This window comes from Podarcis raffonei, chromosome 8, assembly GCF_027172205.1.
Source record: "Podarcis raffonei isolate rPodRaf1 chromosome 8, rPodRaf1.pri, whole genome shotgun sequence".
NCBI lineage: Eukaryota > Metazoa > Chordata > Lepidosauria > Squamata > Lacertidae > Podarcis > Podarcis raffonei.
This window is the reverse complement of record NC_070609.1, coordinates 6,124,262-6,147,379: the sequence shown is the minus strand read 5'-3', so window position 1 is coordinate 6,147,379 and position 23,118 is coordinate 6,124,262. Positions and strand designations below refer to the sequence as shown.

Sequence of the window (23,118 nt, the reverse complement as noted above, 5' to 3'; positions counted from 1 at the left end):
ACTCTTGACAGATAGGAACCTGCAACCCAATACATATGACACAGTGGATAAGATTACATTTCCTCTTCCTTGTGCACTCTATTATAGGGATGTGTATAGATGCTATGCGGGACGCGGGTGGCGCTGTGGGTTAAACCACAGTGCCTAGGACTTGCCAATCAGAAGGTCAGCGGTTCGAATCCCCACGACGGGGTGAGCTCCCATTGCTCAGTCCCTGCTCCTGCCAACCTAGCAGTTCGAAAGCACGTCAAAGTGCAAGTAGATAAATAGGTACCCCTCTGGCGGGAAGGTAAACGGCGTTTCCATGCGCTGCTCTGGTTCGCCAGAAGCGGCTTGGGGTGAGCTCCCATTGCTCAGTCCCTGCTCCTGCCAACCTAGCAGTTCGAAAGCACGTCAAAGTGCAAGTAGATAAATAGGTACCCCTCTGGCGGGAAGGTAAACGGCGTTTCCATGCGCTGCTCTGGTTCGCCAGAAGCGGCTTAGTCATGCTGGCCACATGACCCGGAAGCTGTACGCTGGCTCCCTCGGCCAATAAAGCGAGATGAGCGCCACAACCCCAGAGTCGGCCACAACTGGACCTAATGGTCAGGGGTCCCTTTACCTTTACCTTTTTATAGATGCTATGAGAGGATATATTTGTTAGATATACACAGTGGGAGTCTATCTCGGTATTCTCTCTAGCAAACTGACAGGAAAACTCTGAGCTTCAGCTCTGATCATGTGTCTGTCTAGCAAACACGCATTGTTGGTGTGACTGCATTGTAAATACCCCACAATGACCACCAATTATTTATTTTTTGAAGGAATTAGAAAAACCAGCCGCACCCTCCTTACCCTACGAGAACAAGAAAAGAACTGAACACCAGGCTGTTTTTCTGTCTGTTTCTCTCTGTCTCTCTCTGTGTGTTTTTTTAATTTACAACGTACATATTTTTAATAATAGAGCATTCTCTTCCAGTGTCCTCGGTACCGCTCTTTTTTAAAATCTTTTTTTTTAAAATACACAGAAATTACAATATTGAATATACAAATGTGATAAAATACTTAAAACGGTGGGGTGGGGGTGGGGAATCAAATTGGCAACCGCAAGAAATTCCTTGTAATTAGAATTATGGTTGTAATAGTAATCCCCACCCCCACCCCACGTTCATCTGTTTTGGTTTCCATTAACCCCCTCCTTGTAAGTATATAAAACAGAATGAAAACAACCCCAGGCAACATGATATAATACTCCTTGATGCAACTTCCCCCTCTGCCCACGGTTTTGCGTTCCCAGCTGTGAAGCCCAATCCTAAGTGCAAACTTTCAAAAGCCACACGCGCACACATGCAAGGACTCCAGCCACTGACCATTTGGCCCCGGACGCAGGTGTGAAATTTGAAAATGAAACAAGAGGCAGAGCTGAGAGAAGGGATGGGATGAGTCGCTTTTGACACCCTGGGATGGCAGATGGAGCAGGAGAAAAGAGAGATCTAATCCACAGGGCACAATTCATCCCGTGCAAACGTCGCCGAAATGACCAGGAGCCGGTTCATCAATGGGAGGGACTGGCAGCCCCAATTCTGGGAAGGCCACAAACACGGGGCCTTTCCTGTGAGGGCGCCTTAAGCCTGTCCTAACGTTTGGACTGTAAGCTCTTCGGGGCAGGGACCTTTGTGGTTTTTCTGCAAAGGACCACCCGCTACAGAGAGTGCGAGCGAAGCATTCTCTCCAGCTGCCTCTGGGTGTTTTGTGCCAACAGAGGGAGGTGGTGCTCTGGAAACTTGAGCCCCAGCAAATATTTCCACCCTCCGGGGCCAGAGGCAGCTGTTTAGGATTCCTCAACTGCAACAAGCCTTAAAGCACACCCTATTGCAGGGGTCGGCAACCGAAGGCCCATGGGCCACAAGCAGCCCCTGGGGGGGGTCGTTTAACCGGCTCATGGACCCCCGCCACCCACTAGGTGACATTTTTCCACCTTCGCCGCATCAAGCAGTTGGTCCCTTACCTTTCCCACCCCGACCTGGCCACAGTGATCCATGCGACGGTCACCTCCAGGCTTGACTACTGTAATTCGCTCTACGCGGGGCTGCCCTTGAAGCTGTCCCAGAAACTCTAGCGGGTGCAGAATGCTGCAGCGTGGCTCCTCACGGGGTCTCTGCCATGGGAGCATATTCAGCCAGTGCTTTTCAAGCTGCACTGGCTCCCGGTGGAGTACAGGGTCAGGTTCAAGGTGCTGGTTTTGACCTTTAAAGCCCTTCACGGCCTAGGACCCTCGTACCTAAGGGACCGCCTCTCCCGGTATGCCCCACGGAGGACCTTAAGGTCCATAAATAGCAACACCCTAGAGGTCCCGGGCCCTAAGGAAGTCAGATTAGCCTCAACCAGAGCCAGGGCCTTTTCAACACTGGCTCCGGCCTGGTGGAACACTCTGTCTCATGAGACCAGGGCTTTGTGGGATCTGATTTCTTTCCGCAGGGCCTGTAAGACAGAGTTGTTCCGCCTGGCCTTTGGCTTGGAATCAACTTGATCCCCTCCCCCTCTTTCTTTTTCCTTTCTCCTCCTGTGATGAGGCTGCATTTTAATGTTTTAATGTTGTATTTTAATCTTGTTTTTTTTATTAATTGTATTTTAATCAACTTGTTTTTATTATTGGTTGTTAGCCGCCCTGAGCCCGGTCTTGGCTGGGGAGGGCGGGGTATAAATAAAATTTATTATTATTATTATTATTAGGTTGGCTCCTGTGCGCTGTGCTAAACCGGCGCAGACCCGAGTGGGGACCGCCTTCCACAACACTGGCCAGCTTCCCATTGGCTGCAGGAGCTTCCTGCAGCCAATGGGAAGCTATGTACACCTCCACTGTGCCAGAAATAGCATTTGCGCATATGTGCGTACACACTCTGGCCTACTGCGGCGTCTATGGGACCGTGAACTGGCCCAAGCCACAAAAACTTTGCCGACCCCTGCCCTATTCTCTTAGTGAGGGTTGCTTACGGGCAACTGCTTAGCAACACTTTATGAGCACACAGGAAGCAGCAGCAATTTTTAAAAAATGAGCATTAAAAATGCTTAGAAAACTGTCTTGCATATTTGACGGGGAGTGAAACTGACCCTATGGCAATGCCCAGTGCCTCTGTAGGTTTTTGTGCCCACGTTACGTGCTTTTAAGGTGTTTTTCACAAAAACTCAAAACACCCTTTTTGATTTCTACCTTCTGTAATGCACACGTGTGGCATCAACATTCATGGATTTGATAAGTTCTCAAATGCATTGCAATTCACGCATTTTGAGATTTGGTAGCATTCATTTCACACAGGTCCCTCAAAATAGACCCTCTGCAAGATTTCTGGTTTAAGGCTCCTCTTTGAGTGACGGTGTTTTTTTGGGTGTGACGGTGGCATTTCCTTCCTTGGTGGTTGGTTGAGAGGCTCAAAGAGGGTTTTTATTTCTTATTTTTAACAGGAAGCCTCTGCTAATGTGGCCTGCCAAGTGATTTAACCGCCCCCCCCCGTCTGTATCTATTTAATATTACACAGTACCTGTTTCCTTACCAATACTTTAATTTTCTGCTCTGTGGCTCTGCCTCAGTTTCTCAGTCAGTAAAATGGGAACCTATAGCAAAATGACTGGGATGAAAATATGGGACTGTAGCAATAAATTTCCTGTCCAGAAATAAATATTGATGCTATCGTCAGGATGAAACAGGAACGTGCTTGCTTGTTTAATAAACTTTGTTTGGCATCTGTCAAAATTCATTATTTCCCCAAGAAAATTGCAGCAGCTGATAAAATGTAGTTGAAATGAAACCATGCTGACCTCTCATAATTGGTGCCAGAAGTGGGATATGTCTCATCTAGAAACCTCATACACTTATCCACCATTACACCTAGGGAAGGATCTATAAATTCAATTAAATTGGAAAATCCTGATGCCTGTTTTCCCCCTCCCAGTTTGGCATAGCACCTTTTTTTTTGTATAAGCTGTCATTCCCTTTTGTCCAGCTCAGTCTCAGAATTAAAGCCTTAGAAAAAGTTTGCACACACAAACTCGCACACATACAGACTAAAGGAAAATAACTTAAAATCTGGGGAGCAAGGCAGCCGCGTACCCTGTAAACCGAACCCTGTCTGCGTAAGCATTCCTATTAAAAGAGCATTACTATATCTTGCACCAAACCATAGTTACTTTTCCGGCGTTAAGAAAAACGAGAGCTTTGCCACTCTTTATAGATCAAGGGTAGTGTGGTCTGCCAACACCCGCGTTTCCTTTTTACATTCCTTAAAGCTTCTAAAGGGTTACAGAGAAAGCCCTGCGTCCTAAGGAATCTCTAAATCGGTTTTTATTCTGTGTGCGAGAACGAAAGAAAAAGGGATAAATGCTTCGAATTGTCTCTTCTCTGGCTTTGATTTGCTTTCTGTACTTTTCTGCAGCGACCGAGAAAACCACCTAAACTCTCAAGCTAATCTTGGCCCTCCAAAAACATCTGGTTCATAGAATTACCAAATGGTAGACTTAGAAACAGGGCCGTCTTACGCATATCTAGCGCAGTGGTGCAAAGATCCTTCCGGAGCCACCCCCTTTCCCAGAATTGACCTTTTTTTAGGGATGGAGGAGGCGGGCAGTGGCTGGAGGGCGGATCCTCCGGTGGGGAAGAGGCGGAGACTGGACGCAATGCCTTCTGGCACAGCTGGCTGCTTCGTGCCACGGTGGCCATGGCAGGCAGCACACCAAGAGAGCGGGCCTGCGCCGAGTGAGCAAGGGCACGTGGGCCGCTCAGGCAAAGCATTGGCTCGGTTTTTTCCCTTTTAGCCTTCTGGTGCCCCGCAGAATTCGGCGCCTGCAGGTGTGATAGGAATTTTGAGGTCTTAGATATATGGTAATGTTCATAACCGCACGTACATAGATCAGCACAGGAAGACCGACCTGAAGCCATTTTGATTCCCAAACTGAGGAAATGTTTTCTCTGCAAGGTCAAAGTGGGAAACCTCCCCATTGTCTCTTTCCTCACAAATCCTGTCTTAAGGGCACATTTAAGCTATGAATAGGGTGTGAGCCTGTGACCTGGCCCAGGAAATAAGTGTTTTACCACTACAAAAGACTGGCCAGGCTCCCAAGGCAATCCAATCAAGTAACCTGCCAGACAGGAGATAAACAAGACAGGAGAAAAACAACATTCAAATTTCTGTTTAGACCGCCTTTTTTGTGATGTAGGTGTGATGTATCTGAGGGGTGGTCTTAGGTTACACCCCTTCTGTGATGTATGCATGATGTTTCTGGGGGTGGTCTTGATCTACAGGGTGGCAATTTCAAAAGTCTTTATAAGGCCTTGCACACCATTTTTCTGGGTCCCTCCTCTCTCCTGCAGGTGAGGGGAGCACCCTGTTGCAACAGATCAATAAAGATCAAGCTTACTAGCTGCTTTGCTTCTCAATATTCTCTGGTTGGCCTCTGTTATTCTCTCCTACCAATAGGGAACCTAGGTAAGGACTCTATATGGGCTCTTGGATACCCCATAAGGGAAAAGGGCAGATTTTTGTTTACAACACAGGCTAAAAGGGAAAAAACCGAGCCGACGTTCCGCAGGAGCAACACACGCAGCCTCGCTCACTCAGCGCGCTCGTTCGGTGTTCCCCGGACTCTCGCCTGGCACCCTCCAGAACTTGGCGCCCTGGCGCCCTGCGCCACTAGCCTCAATGGGTAAGAAGGGCCTGCTGGGAAGGGACCCAGAAAGTTCATCTCATCCAACCCTGAAATGCAGATTGGCTGGGTTAAGTCTTTCTTTTGACTCCCCTCATCAGTTTCTGCAGTGGAAATATAAAAACGGGAATATGCTTTCAAAATGGCAGTATTCCTCCCCTTTAATTTCCAGTTGAAGAAAACCAGCAATTAACAGATTTGGGGAATTTTCCCAAATATTTTCTTTTTTAAAAAAACAACAACCAGGTCTAGATCTGATTGTTGAGAAGCTAAAAAAGATCTGAGTGCAGATCCTTGTTTTGCCTGGGCTCCTAACACAGCAATGTAGTTTCTGTGCCGAAATCTCGAAGCAACCACCCACGCTCAAGTTCTGCACGAAGGAAATCCACATTTCGTCCTTGAAAGAAATGACGCAAATGGTTGACATTTGCATACCCTGGGTTATTTTGCATAATCCCTACCATTTTAAAATTTGGGCCGATCGATTTTTATTTTTGCAAGGACTGGGAGGAGGTGGCACTGGTGTGGCTCGGCAGAGACGCTGAAAAGCCGAGCGATGGAGGGAGAAAGATGGAGAGATCTTTGGACACCTGAAAAGCCCTGATCAGCTCTGTCCTGGCAGCTGGCGTTCCATGCATCTAGTCCACATGACTCCATGTTTCCCCCCACCCCACCCCGAAACTTTGTAAAACTGGAACTGAAAGCCCAGAGAGCACAGTGAAAAACTGGTGACTTTGGGGAAAGGGAGAGAATGGATAAAGCACTGAGAAAACACCCCTAATTTTCAGAACCAAGGCAGTGATGGAGGTACAGGAGTTATTTTTCTCTCTATTTTTTAACTCCTGCCTTCAAACTGCACCAGCCCTCTGCTAGGCATTAGCTACTATCTGGTATGGATACCGGAAGTGCCAACCAGACTACGTACACTGAGGCTGGCAGCTCCAGGACAGCTTGGCTGGGTCAACACTCAGCAACCAGGGCAGCCAAGGATAAACATAAGGCAAGGCTACCACCTCCGCCCATGCTTAGGGTAATCATAATTTTTATATGTCGCCCATCTGGCTGGCTTGCCCCAGTCACTCTTTCAGCAAATGGCTGCGCCTCCTTGGGGTTTTGCCTATAGCTCATTTGGGACGCGGGTGGCGCTGTGGGTTAAACCACAGAGCCTAGGACTTGCCGATCAGGAGGTTGGCGGTTCGAATCCCCGCAACGGGGTGAGCTCCCGTTGCTCGGTCCCTGCTCCTGCCCACCTAGCAGTTCGAAAGCACGTCAAAGTGCAAGTAGATAAATAGGTACCACTCCGGCAGGAAGGTAAATGGCGTTTCCGTGCGCTGCTCTGGTTCGCCAGAAGCAACTTAGTCATGCTGGCCACATGACCCAGAAGCTGTACGCCGGCTCCCTCGGCCAGTAAAGCGAGATGAGCGCCGCAACCCCAGAGTCGGCCACGACTGGACCTAACGGCCAGGGGTCCCTTTACCTTTTACATTTGTCCCCTGGCTTGAGTGGTACAGCTTAGGGGGATCCTAGGAAGCTGCCTGTTGGGGGTTGGTCAATTAGGGCAAATGGGCACTGCCCTAAACTTCGGCCTGCCCTCCAGCTGCCTCCAATTGTCCCTTAAAACCACTTCCTCAGCCTCAGGGTTGCCCTTGTAGACCACAGCAGGGAGGTCAAAACTAGAGTTAGCTGCCTCTGCCTGTCTTTGGCTCTGGCGCCCCCTACTGTTGAGCTCCCTGCTTTCTGCCCTACCAGTTTCCACCAGGCTCCAGGGAAGCTGTCTTATATCACCAGACCATCAATCTCTCTAGCATTTACACTGACTGCCAGTGGCTCCCCAGGGTTTTGGGAACGGCTTCATACTTGGGAGGTGCCAGGGAGTGAACCTGGGATCTTTTGCCTGCTGAACAGGTGCTCTCCCACAGACCTCGGCCTTCTGCACTGCTTTTGCGGCGTCCGGCGTGACCCACCATGCCAAACACAGCCTGAAGCAGGGAGCCAGGATATCAGACCAAACTCACCAGCTCTGGGCTGGGGCTCAGTTGTGCGCTGTTGTCTTGAAGAATAGCACTAGCCATGTTTCTCAAATGTGGGTGCCCTGGCTGTTGCTGGACTACAACTCCCATCATCCCTAGCTAGAAGGACCAGTGGTCATGGATGATGGGAGTTGTAGTCAAATGGCAGCAAGTATGGCCAATGCTGCCTAGAGCAAGGGCAAAGGCCGGAGCCCTCCAGATGTTACTGGACAACAACTCCCATCATTCCTGGCCACACTGGCTGAGCCTGAAGGGAAATGGGGTCCTGGTTTTCCATCTGCTCCTTTAGAAACAAGAGATCTGAGGCAGGAAAGTCGGGCTGCCTCTGAAATCTGCTCCCTGAAAAAAAAGAGTTTCACTGCAAGCTGGGGCCCAGCAAAGCAAACCTCTCCCACAGGAGAGAAATCTCCCAGGACATTTCCGAGCACAATTCAAAGTGTTGGTGCTGACCTTTAAAGCCCTAAACGGCCTCGACCCTGTATACCTGAAGGAGCGTCTCCAACCCCATCGTTCTGCCCGGACACTGAGATCCAGCGCCGAGGGTTTTCTGGCAGTTCCCTCACTGTGAGAAGTGAGGTTGCAGGGAACCAGACAGAGGGCCTTCTCGGTAGTGGCGCCCTCCCTGTGGAACACCTTCCCATCAGATGTCAAGGAAATAAACACCTGGCTTTTAGAAGACACCTGAAGGCAGCCCTGTAACGGGAAGTTTTTAATGTCTGGTGCTTTATTACGTTTTTAATATTTTGTTGGAAGCCGCCCAGAGTGGCTGGGGCAAATCAGTCAGATGGGCAGCATATACTGTAAATAATAAATTGTTGTTGTTATGAATATAGACGCCATAGGCCAGCCTTTGCTAACCTGAAGAGCCTTTCAGATGTTTTGGACGACTGCTTCCATCAGCCTCAACCAGCTCAACCATCATAGATCAAAACAACCTATAAGGACATAGATTTTGTGTGTGTGTGTGTGTGTGTGTGTGTGTGTGTGTGTGTGTGTTTACCTCATACTAAGTGATTGGGAGTGGGTTTTGGGGGTGACAGTGGTGAAGAAGTAGACGAAAGTTCAGCTCCCCTCAAAACACATCCCTCTCCAAGGTAAATCCAGCCTCGCCTGCCGTTTATGGAACCCTACATGAAAATGGGTCAAGGGAGTGTTGTTGTTGAACAGCTGGGAGTGCCCCCCACTCCAAATACGCAGGGGGTGGGCTGCCTCTGGCTTGGTGGAATCAAAACTGCCTAGGCCTGCTTCTTCCCACCTCAAAATCTGTAGCAGTTCTGCAAACACGGGGCTGATTTAAAGGACGCTGCAGGAACCACTCATCTACGAAAATGTGGGGCAGTCTGAGAGTCAGCAGGCAGACACCAGTCCCTTTTCTTACAGTGTCGTCATTCACTTCTCTCTTCCATTTTAAAGCAGTTCCTTTTCTTTTCTTAAGTCCCCATGAGTTGTTGTTTTTTTAAGGTCCCACCAAACCAGTTACCTTCCGCAGAACAGCACCCAACCACCGGGCGGGCGAGATGTCGCCATCCATTTCCCCACAGCCGTTCCCTCCTTACCACGCCACACGCTGCGGAAAAAAAGGGTTTCCAAAAAGAGAGAGGGCACAAACGAAACGGGATTCCGCCAGCCAGCCTGGGGACACAACGCACACACACCCTTTCCCCCCTAAAGTGTCCTAAGAAGAGCAGGGGAAAGGAGAGGGAATCGGGGAGGAGCAGGCCCGTTAAGCAAACCTCCGGCTTTATCGGCAAGCTGCCTGCCGCCTCGGCGGCCAAAACCCTTGTGCCCTGCGCCGAACCCCTCCGGGGGCTTCCTCACCGCACCGCTTTGTGCCTGCCACCGCAGCAGCCGCAGTGCTCGCCGCACGTGTGGCAGGCGTGGAGGGGCAGGTAGCAGCACATGCAGGGGACGACGAGGGAGAGGGTGACGAGGGCCATCCAGCGGATGCAGAAGTGTGGGTGCCCGGTGTCGCAGGAGCAGGGGTCCGAGTACTCTCCTTCGGAGTCCGACATGCAGTGGTAGAGCATGCTCTCCGCACACCACATGCAGGTGAACTGGTAGACGCAGCGGCCGATGGGGTCGGGGGCATCCTGGCACTGCCCGCGCCCGTTCTCCTCGTGGTTAAAGACGTCCCGGCAGTAGACGCAGCGGGAGGGCACCGTGTCCTCCTCCACGCCCGGCGCGCCCGGGGGTGCCTGCTGCTGCTGCTGCTCCTTCAGGGGCTTGTGCCGCGGCGGCGAGGAGGCGCCGTGGATGTGGCAGGACGGAGAGGCCTTGGGGTCCTTGAGCCGTCCTTCGGCCCCGGGGGGCAAGCAGTACTCTTTCTCCCGCGGAGACTTGCCGCCGCCGCCGCCGCCTCCCTTCTCGAAGTGGACGCACATGTCGATTTTGTCCGGGTCCATCTGCCGCTTCTGAACCACTGCCCGGCGGTAGTCCTCGTAGCCTTTGGTTACCCAGAGCTCTTTGCAAGGGGTGATGCTCTCCAGCTCCTCTTCGTCGGGGAGCATCAGCTGCTGCAAGGTCTGGGGTTGCACCTGCAGAAGGGGGCAGAAAGGACACAGGTGTGGTTATCACACAGCCGAAGCAGGGCGGAGAAATGCAGGCAAGCGCTACCGCCAATAGCACTTAAAATGCAAAATCCCTAAAAGCATGCGGCTCTCAAACTGTTTTCCCCTGGGCCACACTTTCAGGATCAAAATTTGCGAGTGCCACACCAAATTTTTTTATTAAGAATTGGGAAACACAAAATAAGCCAAAAAAAGGAATTGGAACATACTTGCATATGTGGTGGGAGTGCGAAAAGATTAAAGAATTCTGGGACATCATTTACAGTGGTACCTCGGGTTAAGTACTTAATTCGTTCCAGAGGTCCATACTTAACCTGAAACTGTTCTTAACCTGAAGCACCACTTTAGCTAATGGGGCCTCCTGCTGCTGCCACACCGCCAGAGCACGATTTCTGTTCTCATCCTGAAGCAAAGTTCTTAACCTGAAGCACTATTTCTGGGTTAGTAGAGTCTCTAACCTGAAGCATATGTAACCTGAGGTACCACTGTAAAATGAGTTTTTAAAAAAATGTTCATGCTCCCATTCACTAAAAGACCGGAGGCTTTCTTATTAGGGATCATGACAACGGAAATAAAGAAGGTTAGACCACTATTCATGTATGCCACAACGGCTGCCAGGATTCTAACTGCAAAAAATTGGAAAAGCGAAACCATCCCCTCCAAAATTGAATGGCAGACCAAATTGGTAGAATACCTACAGTTAGCAAGGATAACTGGGTTAGTGAAAGGAAACTCGATACAAGTTGTTAATAAAGAATGGATAGTAATCAAAGTATATCTCAAAGGTTACAGTGATAACAAAAGCTTTATGGTAGATATTGAATGAGTTTTGTAACATAAGGTAATATTGTTAGCCGCCCTGAGCCCGGCTTCAGCTGGGGAGGGCAGGATATAAATAAATATTATTATTATTATTATTATTATTATTATTATTATTATTGGAGGAAACTAGAATCAAAATGGAGAAAAATATTTTCAGGAAACTGTGTAAAAAAACTAATCTCAAAATAGTACAATGGGTATAGTCAGACAGTTCTTTTTTAATTGTAAATAAAACCGTCTTCTATTTCTTTTTCTATTTCTTTTTCTTCTTCTATTTTCTTTTGTATATTTATAATTTGTAATGTCTGAAATGTAATGTTTTATATTGTATGTATTTTAATATTTCTGTATAATAAAGGTTGATTTAATTTTTTTTAAAAAAAGAAAGCCACTCTTAGCAGTGCTTGATTTGTTACATAGAACACAACTGCTTTATAATATGGTCACAAGACATACAGAAAGTATAAAACAGTGCAGGCACCTAAGAACAGGAATCATACCCAAACATAATTATAAACAAGCCTCTTGCATACATATCTTAAGTATGTATACAAACTCAATGAGAAGTGCGAGCTTGCTTGCAATCTCATTTATTTTAGTTCTAACGAGGCAAACAGACTCATCTCCTCGTCAGCACAGAGAAGCCTTTCTCTTCTCTGATCTTTCATATCTGTCAGAGTTGAAAAGCCCTGCTCATTACAATATGCCGTGCAGAACTGTGGAATGCTCTGGGAATATCTATGCGTATTCTGCAATTAAAAAAATTGTTTTGATACTATTCTACAGTGGTACCTCGGGTTGTTGTTAGTCGCCCTGAGCCCGGCTTCGGCTTGGGAGGGCGGGATATAAATAAAATTTATTATTTATTATTAACTACTTGATTCGTTCCGGAGGTCCATTCTTAACCTGAAACTGTTCTTAACCTGAAGCACCACTTTAGCTAATGGGGCCTCCTGCTGCTGCCACGCCACCGGAGCACGAGTTCTGTTCTCATCCTGAAGCAAAGTTCTTAATCTGAAGCACTATTTCTGGGTTATGTAACCTGAAGCGTATTTAACCTGAGGTACCACTGTATACTGCACTGCACTGAATTGTCTGAATGTTTCTTTTGATTGTCCTTGAATCGGAAAGGTTTTTATGGTGGTGGTGGTAATTTTATTGGAAGACGCCAGCCCAGTTAGATGGACAGGGTATAAGAATGAATGAATACGGGGTACCTCGGGTTACAGACGCTTCAGGTTACAGACTCTGCTAACCCAGAATTATTACCTCGGGTTAAGAACTTTGCTTCAGGATAAGAAAAGAAACCATGCAGCGGCAGCGCAGCGGCCCCATTTGTTAAAGTGGTGCTTCAGGTTAAGAACAGACCTCCAGAACAAATTAAGTTCTTAACCCGAGGTACCACTGTAATTACATAAATAAATACAGTCATACCTCGAGTTGTATGTGCTTCAGGTTGAGCATGTTCGAGTTGCGCTCCGCGGCAACCTGGAAGTAACGGAGTGCGTTACTTCCGGGTTTCGCCGCTCGCGCAGATGCTCAAAATGAAGTCACACGCATGCGCAAAAGCAGCGAAACACAACCCGCACAGACGCGCCGTCGCATCTTGCGTTCCATTTGGGATGTGAACGGGGCTCCGGAACGGATCCTGTTCGCATCCCGAGGTACCACTGTAGTTTGAAGAGTACTCCCCACAGCAGTAAGGGCTTCTCAAAACAACCACATTTTATAACCCAGAAGCCCCAGAGACAACCCCAGCCCCAGACACGTACCGGCCCGCTCGACGTTGCTCCCTGCGCCGTGCTGAAGGAGAACTCTTCAGAGACCGGGGACCGCAAGTAGCAGCTGGAGGAAGACTCACTGGTGACAATGGTGATGGGTTTGGGTAGCATTTCCTTGCGGCTGTTCGACGAGGACTCGCTGTCCGTGTGGACCTAGAAAGAGAGAAAGAGAGTTGGCGGAGTCCCACACTACCCCTTGGTCCAGGCAATGGGTAGGCAACCTAAGGCCCGGGGGCCGGATCCGGCCCAATCGCCTTCTCAATCCGGCCCGTGAACGGTCCGGGAATCAGCATGTTTTTACATGAGTAGAATGTATTACGCCTTCATGGGTCACTGCCTTGCCGTAGCGAAGGGGCTTGAATAACTCAGAGAAGCTATGAACTATGCTGAGCAGGGCACCCAAGATGAACAGATCATAATGGAGAGTTGCTGATCACCGAAGAATTGATGATTTTGAATTATGGTGCTGGAGGAGACTCTTGAGAGTCCCATGGACTACAAGAAGATCAAACTGATCCATTCTGAAGGAAATCAGCCCCGAGTGCTCACTGGAAGGACAGATCCTGAAGCTGCGGCTCCAGTACTTTGGCCACCTCATGAGAAGAGAAGACTCCCTGGAGAAGACCCTGATGTTGGGAAAGATGGAGGGCACTAGAAGGTGACAACAGAGGACGAGATGGTTGGATAGTGTTCTCGAAGCTACTAGCATGAGTTTGACCAAACTGCGGGAGGCAGTGGAAGACAGGAGTGCCTGGTGTGCTCTGGTCCAGGGGGTCACGAAGAGTCGGACACGACTAAACAACTAAACAACAACAACAACAAGAATGTGTTAAGATATTCCGTTCCACCTTAAGAGGAACAGGCTGTTGCGTGTCATGTGCCTGTTTACATTCCGGCACAGCTTGCTGGGAACTTCCGTTTGTGTATAGCTTTTGCTTATGCTTTTTGCTTGGACACGAAGGGGAGAAGACATGCTTTGCCCTTTGTCCTGATGCTGAATAAAATGCCTGTAAATAAACTTTACACAGCCTCTATCTGCCCTTCTGTTGCGAAGAGTTTGATTCTCTGTTGGCTTGCATGCTCAGCTTCTGAAGGTTTCTGAAGCTCGAGTCGCAGTTACATGCTGAACCAAGGACCGGAGATCGCCCGGCTGCCGGCCGGTGGGCTGGAGCCAGCTGGGGGCCTGCCAATTGCCCCCATATTCTTGGACGCATCTCAACAGAATGTGCCCTTTTATTTAAAATGCATCTCTGGGTTATTTGTGGGGCAAACCCTTAAGGGTTTTCAACGCAAAACCCGTTTCCCAACTCCTGTACGCTGCAAATGTCTGGCATAATGGGGACCTGCCAAAGCTAGATGGCTTTCAGGCATAATTTCTACGATCTCTGCTGCAAGAACCCAACTGTGTCCCCAACTCCATACTTGTGTTAGAAGCTGGTGAATGCCCAATTTCAACAAAAGTGTGGTGGGCTGCCCTAAAACATTGGTTCAGGATTTCAGTGTTTGATCTAGGGAAGGGTTTGTACCAACACCTGACCAATGAGGAATTTGTCAGCAAATGGCAGAAAACCATGGCTAAAAAAGCCACCTCTATTGGTCTGTCACCCCCCCCCAATTGTATTACCTGGGTTATGAAGGCGCCCAAAAGATGTTAAAGCAAAGATTATGGGATAATGCACACAGTGACTTGCGATCTCGATCACACGCAGTCTCTAGTCCGCTGGCATTAGGAGTACAATATGGGCATCTCTTTAAGTTAACATCTTACATAAAAAACCTGACAGTACCAAACTATCGAAGGCTTTTCACCAAAGCCAGACTAAATGTCTTTCCTTCTGCAGTGTTGGATGGCAGGTTGAGAGGAGTTCCCTACCAGGACAGATTTTGCTCGTGTGCTCAAGACATCGATTCCATAAAACATATTTTGTTGCACTGTGTAAAATATGAGCAAGCCAGGGCTGAACTGATATTACCCTTGCTGGTACCTTTCCCGGGAAAATCAGAGGCTCACTATGTCAGGTTCCTATTGGAAGACTGGACAAACGCTAGAACATTAGCAGTGGCAAAGTTTTTATCGGTGGTTGCAAGAAACAATGATCCCTATATTCTGAACGAAATGCTTGTTTAACCTGGAGGTAGGCTGTCTGAATTGTGCATTGCTTTGTAACGATCTGTTGGGTCTCTGGACTGTAATAAAGATTGATAATTGATTGATTGATTGTGGGGAATAGGAATTCGTTTTTTCCCTCTCTTTCAAAATATAGTCTGGCCCCCCACAAGGTCTGAGGGACAGTGGACCGGCCCCCTGCTGAAAAAGTTTGCTATCCAGACATTGGCTTCTCCTCCCAGTTGCCTGGCCCACAGTGCCCCTACTGGCATGGAGGTGGCTTGCAGCCAAACTGCGGCTCATGTTAGATGCCTGTTTCTGAAGTCCAAAAGCTCAGTCCCCGTCGAGAGGCACGCAGGGTGTGCAAAACTTCAGTTATTTATTTTAATCCGTTGCACTACTGCAACTTTGTGACACTCAAGGTGGAGTATGTGGGTTCACTTCCCAGGGCTGTCGTGATGATAAAATGGAAAGTAAAATGGACAGAAAGCCATGAAACATATTGGGTGAGCTTTGACCGCTCACTCACTCACTCTCTCTCTCTCAGCCCAGCTTTCTGTCATAGAATCATAGAGTTGGAAGAGACCACAAGGGCCATCGAGTCCAACCCCCTGCCAAGCAGGAAACACCATCAGAGCACTCCTGACATATGGTTGTCAAGCCTCTGCTTAAAGACCTCCAAAGAAGGAGACTCCACCACACTCCTTGGCAGCAAATTCCACTGTCAAACAGCTCTTACTGTCAGGAAGTTCTTCCTAATGTTTAGGTGGAATCTTCTTTCTTGTAGTTTGGATCCATTGCTCCGTGTCCGCTTCTCTGGAGCAGCAGAAAACAACCTTTCTCCCTCCTCTATGTGACATCCTTTTATATATCTGGCCTAGCTGGCGTTAGAGTCAGCCCACTCCCCCCCCCCAAAAAAAAACAGCTTTCCAAATTTTCAGCAGGAAACGGACATGCTCCTGCAAACCCTTTGTTGGTAATCATGAGGGAAAGAATCTTGATTCAATTTGATTCCCTCCCCCTCTTTCTTTTGTCCTTTCTCCTTCTGTGTTGGAACTCCTATTTGGGGACCTCCCTGGCTTTTTTCTGGCCCATGTAGGACCAGTCTGGATAGTTAGCCAGATGTTTTTATCCTCCCAAAAGTTTTTGATTGAGTTTCCACTGAAATGAGGCTGCATTTTAATGTTTTAATGCTGTATTTTAATCTTGTTTTTTAAGCTGTATTTCAATCAATTGCTTTTATATTTGGTGTTAGCCACCCTGAGCCCGGTCTTGGCTTTGGAGGGCGTGGTAGAAATAAATTTATTATTATTATTATTATTATTATTATTATTATTATTATTATTATTATTATTTTGGAAAGCCAAACCAGAACATGCATTCTGGGATTTCCTGGGGTGTTCATGAGATTATAAGAAGAGCTGTGCAGGATCAGGTCCACCTTGTGCAGCAAGCACTCCCTTGTGCAGATTTTGGGTTGCACCCAACTAAATTAGATACAGAGTAGACCCAGTGAAACTAATGGAGCTAAGCTAGTCCTGCCATTAATTCCAAAGGGCCTGACGAACGTTGGGCACAACCCTGTGGAGTTTTTGGTGGAAAAGCTGCTGGGATAAGTTCGGTTGGTAGAGCACGAGGCTCTTAATTGCAGGGTAGTGGGTTCAAGCCCCACGTTGGGCGAAAGATCCTTGCGTTGCCCGGGGTTGGGCTAGATGACCCTCAGGGTCCCTTCCAACTCTACAATTCTGTGGTTGTATTGAAGGAATGGTTTTCCCAAATCTAAAAACCTGACTGTACAGTCAGTCTGAAACGGGACCCAAAATCCACATTTTTTCCCCTGCTGCATGGGAGCATTTCTAAAATGCATTAACTTGAGCTCATGAGTCAATGTATAAACAGAAAGCCAGCTGTATAAACAAGTGCTCAAAGCGCTCTCCTTTATCAGTCCGTGACGGCAATGGATGGCCCTGGCCGTTCCAGTGGAGCAGGGATGGCACTCTGTCTATCTTATCTTACATTAAGACCACACTCTGACGCATAGACTTAGTCCAGGAATGGTACCAGGAGTTGGTGACCTCTTGCTCCAAGATAAGAGTATAGGAACAGGAAGAGGAACACCCTTTTATGGTCAAGAGTACAGGAAGAGGAACACCCTTTTATGGTTAAGAGTACCAGAGCAGGAACATCTGTGATGTCAACCTGCATGTATAAGCTGACGTGGTTGGATTCCTGGGGAAGGGGGGAGAGGGTGCCTGGAGGATATATATACTGCATGAAATTTCTCATTTCTTTGGACTTGCTGTGGACTGACCACGCAAGTGCCTTCTGCTATCCGGAGAGCAGAATAAACTTTTTCTCTGAATCAACCTCAGTGTCATTTGACTTCCTCCCTCCCTCCCGGGAGCAACGCAGACCCCACCAGTCAGTAAGGTCTAATAAGGCTACAGTATGATTCCTGCCAAGGGAGTAAGGTGCTCTGCACACACTCAGAAGGGCCGCGAGTGAAATGTCAGGAAACTGCTTACGGCAAGAGCTTCGTCTGTCCCGTCGGCGTCGTCCTGAGAGGAGGAGGTAGAGGAAGGCGAGAGGGAACCTGAGAGAATGAAAACAGAGGGGTAAAAGTTACGCCACCAAAAACACACACACACACACACACCCCATTTTAAACAGCAAAGCTTCAGCTAGGCTGCAAATAGTACCATGTACTCTTGAGCAGGATGGATAAAAATCAATGATTTTTAAAAAAATAATCATTTTTTTTAAAAAAAAATATTTAAATTGGATTTTTAAAATAAAATGCTTTTGGGGAAGAAATATCTTTCTAAAGATAGTTTTCTATTTAAGTTACATTATAGTCCAAAGGCTATTCATCAGTAAATAATTATTTGTTTTAAGTTTTTCATGCGTGCTAAAGTTTGTTGTTTTTTAAATTGTTTAACCACTTCAGTTAACAAACATGGACACATATGCTATAATGTTATTGTTTTAGTTAAATAAATTGTTATTAAGGAAATGATTATTTTTCTCTTTCCAAAAAAGTACAGCAGAAAAGTTTTCCAAATATAAACAGTTAACATATTAAACCTCGCCATAATTTCATAATTATTTGTCTATGTATTTCTAATCGTATAGCCAAATCAGTAATTTGATAAAAGTGTAAAAACTACTCTGAAACTTTGTTATTCTGAAAATGAAACCTTCATCTGGTTGTAAATATTAAAATTATACCAGCAAAAATGAATCTTTCTGTAAAAAAAAAAAAAAGGATTTAAATCAAGTCTTACCAACTAGTGATTTAAATTAAAAATCGATTTGGACCTCAGTGTCCAGGCTAAATGATGGGGGTGGAGATGCTCCTTCAGGTATACCTTTGAGGCCGTTTAGGGCCTTAAAGGTCAGCACCAACACTTTGAATTGTGCTTGGAAATGTACTGGGAGCCAATGTAGGTCTTTCAAGACCGGTGTTATGTGGTCTCAGCGGCCACTCCCAGTCACCAGTCTAGCTGCCGCATTCTGGATTAGATGTAGTTTCCGTGTCACCTTCGAAGGTAGCCCCACGTAGAGCGCATTGCAGTAGTCCAAGCAGGAGATAACTAGAGCGTGCACCACTCTGATGAGACAGTCTGCGGGCAGGTAGGGTCTCATCCTGCGTACCAGATGAAGCTGGTAGACAGCTGCCCTGGACACACAATTGACCTGCGCCTCCATGGACAGCTGTGAGTCCAAAATGACTCCCAGGCTGTGCACCTAGTCCTTCAGGGGCACAGGTACCCCATTCAGGACCAGGGAGTCCTCCACACCTGCCCGCCTCCTGCCCCCCCAAAACAGTACTTCTGTCGTCAGGATTCAACCTCAATCCATTAGATGCCATCCATCCTCCAACCGCCTCCAGACACTCACACAGGACCTTCACCGACTTCACTGGTTCTGATTTGAAAGAGAGGTAGAGCTTGGCTCAAATTTGTGTTGGAAATATAAGGAAAAAGAAGGGACTTTTTATCATATGTGGTGGGACTGTAGCAAAATTAAAATGTTTTGGGAATGATATATAACGAGTTAAAGAAAATGTTTCATTTAACATTTGTGAAAAAGCCCGAAGCTTTCTTATTAGGGATTGTGGGGAAAGACCTGCCAAAGAAATTTTAAAATATTTTCATGTATGCGACAACGGTGGCAAGAGTTTTAATAGCACAAGGCTGGAAGAATGAGAAAATCCCGACGAAAGAACTGTGGCAAGAAAAACTGATGGATTATGCGGAATTGGCAAAACTGGCACACAAACTACGTGACAAGGATAACTGTGATTTTAAAGATGAATGGGAACCTTTTACGAAATATTTGAAGAAGCAACAAAATGAACTGGACTCTTTGGCCGGTTTTGAATAAACATTCACAAACTCTTTATTGTACTATATAGATAGATAATTTGAGGATCTTTACAATTTTACAACATGCAGACAGAAAGATGTGTTGAGAAACCAGAGAAAGGAGCTGAGAGAAGTCCGGGGGGTGGTGGTGGGAGGTTGGGTTTTTTGTTTGGGGGGGAGGGGAGGGGGGAAATGGGGGGGGACAATGTGGATGATGTATTTTTGTTAAAATTATTGTGTTTAAATTTTTAATAATTTCTTTTTTAAAAAAGAAAGAGAGAAAGAGATTGATGAACACCCAGCCCAAACCCCCCGATGATCTCTCCCAGCGGCTGCATGTAGATGTTGAAAAGCATGGGGTGAGTGCATAGTGTGAAAAACCTGGCAAGCAGCACTGATGCCCCTGACTCTGCAGGTCACCTTGCCCGCCCACCACGTTGCCCCCTCACCTTCAGCAATCTCCTCCAGGGCAGCTTGCACCCCTCTCTCGAAGGCCACGGCGTCGGCAGGGCTCTGGAAAGTGAGGCCAAACTTGTTGTCTCCGACTTTCCAGTGGTGGAAAATGGGGTTCACCTTGTTGTAGACGAGGTCCCTCTTCAGAGCACACTCCAAGATGGTCTGCCGTAGGGAAAGAAGGGGGTTGAGGAGAAACAGCCGCCACCCGAGGTCAAAGGCTGGGAGAGAGGGGAGAAAGGGCTGGCTTCACCCCAAATCTGCATCTGCCCTGCCCCTTGAAGTGGGAGGCTGTGACCCTGTAAGCAAAAGCTCCTCTCCAAACAAAGATAGCAGGACCTCGCAACCCGCAATTGCCACGAAAGGCCCTATTCTGTGTGCCACTTCCGCTGGAGGTTCTGAGGGCGGCGACACGACAGCAGGCCTTTTCAGTGGTGGCACCTTGCTTGTGGAATGCTGTCCCTGGGAAGGCTCGCCTGGTGCCAGATCTTGAGGGGACAAAAAAGCATTTGGTTTTTGCCAGCCCTTTGGCTTTGACTTATGTGCAGCCCCTTTCAGTGGATGGGATGGTTTCACAGAGCTACTATTGCCAGAGGGGTGTAGGGGGTGTTAAGAGGAAGAGTAGTACCTCTGAGGGGGGGACACGCCGTGCTCCTTCTGGGGTACTTTGGTCCCCACCCTGCACTCAACTCTCACCTGTGGCTCCTAGAAGCTGTCAACCTGTGACAGCGGTCACACCCTGGGAACATCTTCAACAGGGAGGCTAAACCAGGTGAGGGTAGCCAATGGGTCTCAAAGCCTCAGTGAGTTAGGGACTTCCCTGCATGTGCAGACAGACTCTGGCAGATAATAATAATAATAATTTCTTTATACCCCGTCCATCGGGCTGGGTTTCCCCAGCCACTCTGGGCGACTCCCAACAGAATATTAAAAACACGACAAAACATCAAATATTAAAAACTTCCCTAAACTGGGCTGCCTTCAGATGTCTTCTAAAAGTCCAATAGTTGTTTATTTCCTTGACATCTGATGGGAGGGCAATCCAAAGGTAGACGAGACCGACAGTGGGCTCAACAGTCAAAAAGGAGGTTTCTGTATATGCTGTAGAGCATATACCTGAGGTCCATGGGCTACATTCTGCACCCGCTGAAGTTTCTGGGTGTTATGTACTGAGTTGAATAGGATCCAAACTGCAGCAGTCTGATTGGTCCTAGAACAATAGGATCCAAAAGGCAGCAGTCTGATTGGTCCTAGAATAGGATTCAGAATGCAGCAGTCTGATTGGTCCTAGAACAATGCAGCAGTATGATTGGTTGGCAGGAACTACCCAGTCATGCTCCAGATAGAAGTGAATCCACAACCTGATTGGCTTACAGTAGAATTCCGGAATTAGCCAATCATGTGCAGCCCATTGTGTAAATAATGTATATAAAGCAGATACTTTGAGGGGACATTCATTCCTCCTCACCACTATGAGCTGAATAAAGAGCATGAAATCACTTTGCGACTCTGAGTATATTTCACTGGCGACGAAGGTGGGATCCCGCTGAGCTGACTGCCACACACAGCACCGCAGCACCGCCACCTGCCGCACCGCTGCCTCGCACCGTGTATCCAGGCTTCAGCTCCGGGACACAATGAACTCAGAATGGCAACCGACAGCAGCTTCTCGCCGTTCAACCCAGCATCGGGAGACTGGGAAGCGTACGCCTCCCGTTTCACCTTCCTCCTAGAAGCCAAAGGGGTCACCGACGAAGAAGACGCCAAGAAGAGGGCAATATTCTTCAGCGTCTGTGGAGAGGAGACGTTTGAAATCGCCCGGGCTCTCCTTGCGCATGAAGACGTTGCTACTGTTCCATACAAAACAATAATGGAACAGCTGAAGGGGCACTTTTCGCCGCAGCCCTCAGTGGTGGCTCGTCGAAATGCCTTCTACGCAAAGCGGCAAGCCCCTGGGGAAACCATAACTGGGTTTGTGACCTCTCTCCGCCAAGCCGCCCGGTTCTGCAACTTCTCAGAGCTGGAGAACATGCTTCGTGACCGCCTCGTCGGTGGCCTGAGGGATGAGAAGCTGCAACGACGCCTATACGTTAAGAAGGACCTAACGTTCCAGGTCGCTCTGGAGGAGGCCCTGGCAACGGAAGCTGCTGAGAGGTCGACGCAAGAGGCACGGCCGAGCCAGCCGTCCCAACCGAGGGTCCACCACGAAGACCCCACCGACGACTCAGGATCCGACAGGGAGGAGGCGCACCGAGTACAGCAGCGCACTCAAGCAGCCCACACACCACAGCTGCCTCGACGAGAAGGAGGGAACTGCGCAAGCTGTGGAGAAAGTCACGAGAGGAGGACCTGCCGTTTCCGCAACGCAGAGTGCAGGCAGTGCAGAAAATCGGGACACATCGCCCGGGTGTGTCGGGCTCAGCCCACCCGACGCCAGGCATCAGATGACCAATCCAAGAGCCCCAGGTTCCGGGGCCCAACGCACCAAGGCAACTCGACAGAGCTCACGGACTTCCAGGTATACCAGTTGCCCCACCCCAACGTAGAGAAAATTTATGTTGACGTACAGATAGAGGGGGCCCCATGCCGCATGGAGCTTGACACGGGTTCAACTCTATCCATAATCTCGGCAAGGACCTTAAGGAAACTGTGTCCTACTGGGGGTCCCAAACTCAGGCCGGCCCCATTCACCCTCCGGGACTTCCAGAAACGTAAGGTCCCCACAATGGGGGTGGGGACCTTCAGGGTGCAATACCGAGGGCGGACGCGGCAACTGGACTTGCTGGTGGTCAAGGGCCCCTACATTAGCTTACTGGGATTGGCATGGTTTGGACCACTGGGGCTAGCCGTCACCGGGGTGAACCACACTAGCTTACAAGTGGACGTGGACGCCATATGCAAGGAATTTCCAGGGGTTTTCGATGGGAAATTGGGACAGTATACGGGCCCCCCCATTGCTCTAAAGCTTGACCCCGCAGTACGACCGGTCAGGCTCAAGGCCTGCCGGGTCCCGTTCGCCCTGAAACCTCGTATAGACGAGGAATTGGACCGGCTCGTAGAGCAAGGAGTGCTGGAGCCGGTGCCTAATGCCCCCTGGGAAACCCCAATCGTCACACCCGTCAAGCCTAATGGTTCAGTCCGCATCTGCGCAGACTACAAATGTACCATAAACAAGGCCCTCATACCCAGTGCCAGTGGTCAGCCATGTTCTTGCCACCTTGGCTGGGTCGAAAATTTTTGGCAAGCTGGACTTGGCCCAAGCATATCAACAGCTGCCAGTAGATGAGGCTACAGCAGAGGCACAGACGATTGTGA

General features: G+C 48.3%; 1 protein-coding gene across 3 annotated transcripts in view; it reads right to left on the bottom strand.

The window, feature by feature from the left end:
* Nucleotides 1-8,691: 8,691 nt before the first annotated feature.
* SPRED3 (sprouty related EVH1 domain containing 3) overlaps nt 8,692-23,118 on the bottom strand; it is a 38,981-nt gene continuing 24,554 nt past the window's right edge. For all 3 annotated transcript variants that reach the window (XM_053397758.1, XM_053397757.1, XM_053397759.1), the window contains exons 3-6: nt 19,800-19,968; nt 17,509-17,576; nt 12,868-13,029; nt 8,692-10,240 (exon numbers count right to left, since the gene is read on the bottom strand). In XM_053397758.1, coding sequence (XP_053253733.1) covers nt 9,521-10,240; nt 12,868-13,029; nt 17,509-17,576; nt 19,800-19,968 — 1,119 coding nt within the window. In that variant the 3' untranslated portion in view covers nt 8,692-9,520. The remainder of the gene's footprint in view (nt 10,241-12,867; nt 13,030-17,508; nt 17,577-19,799; nt 19,969-23,118) is intronic.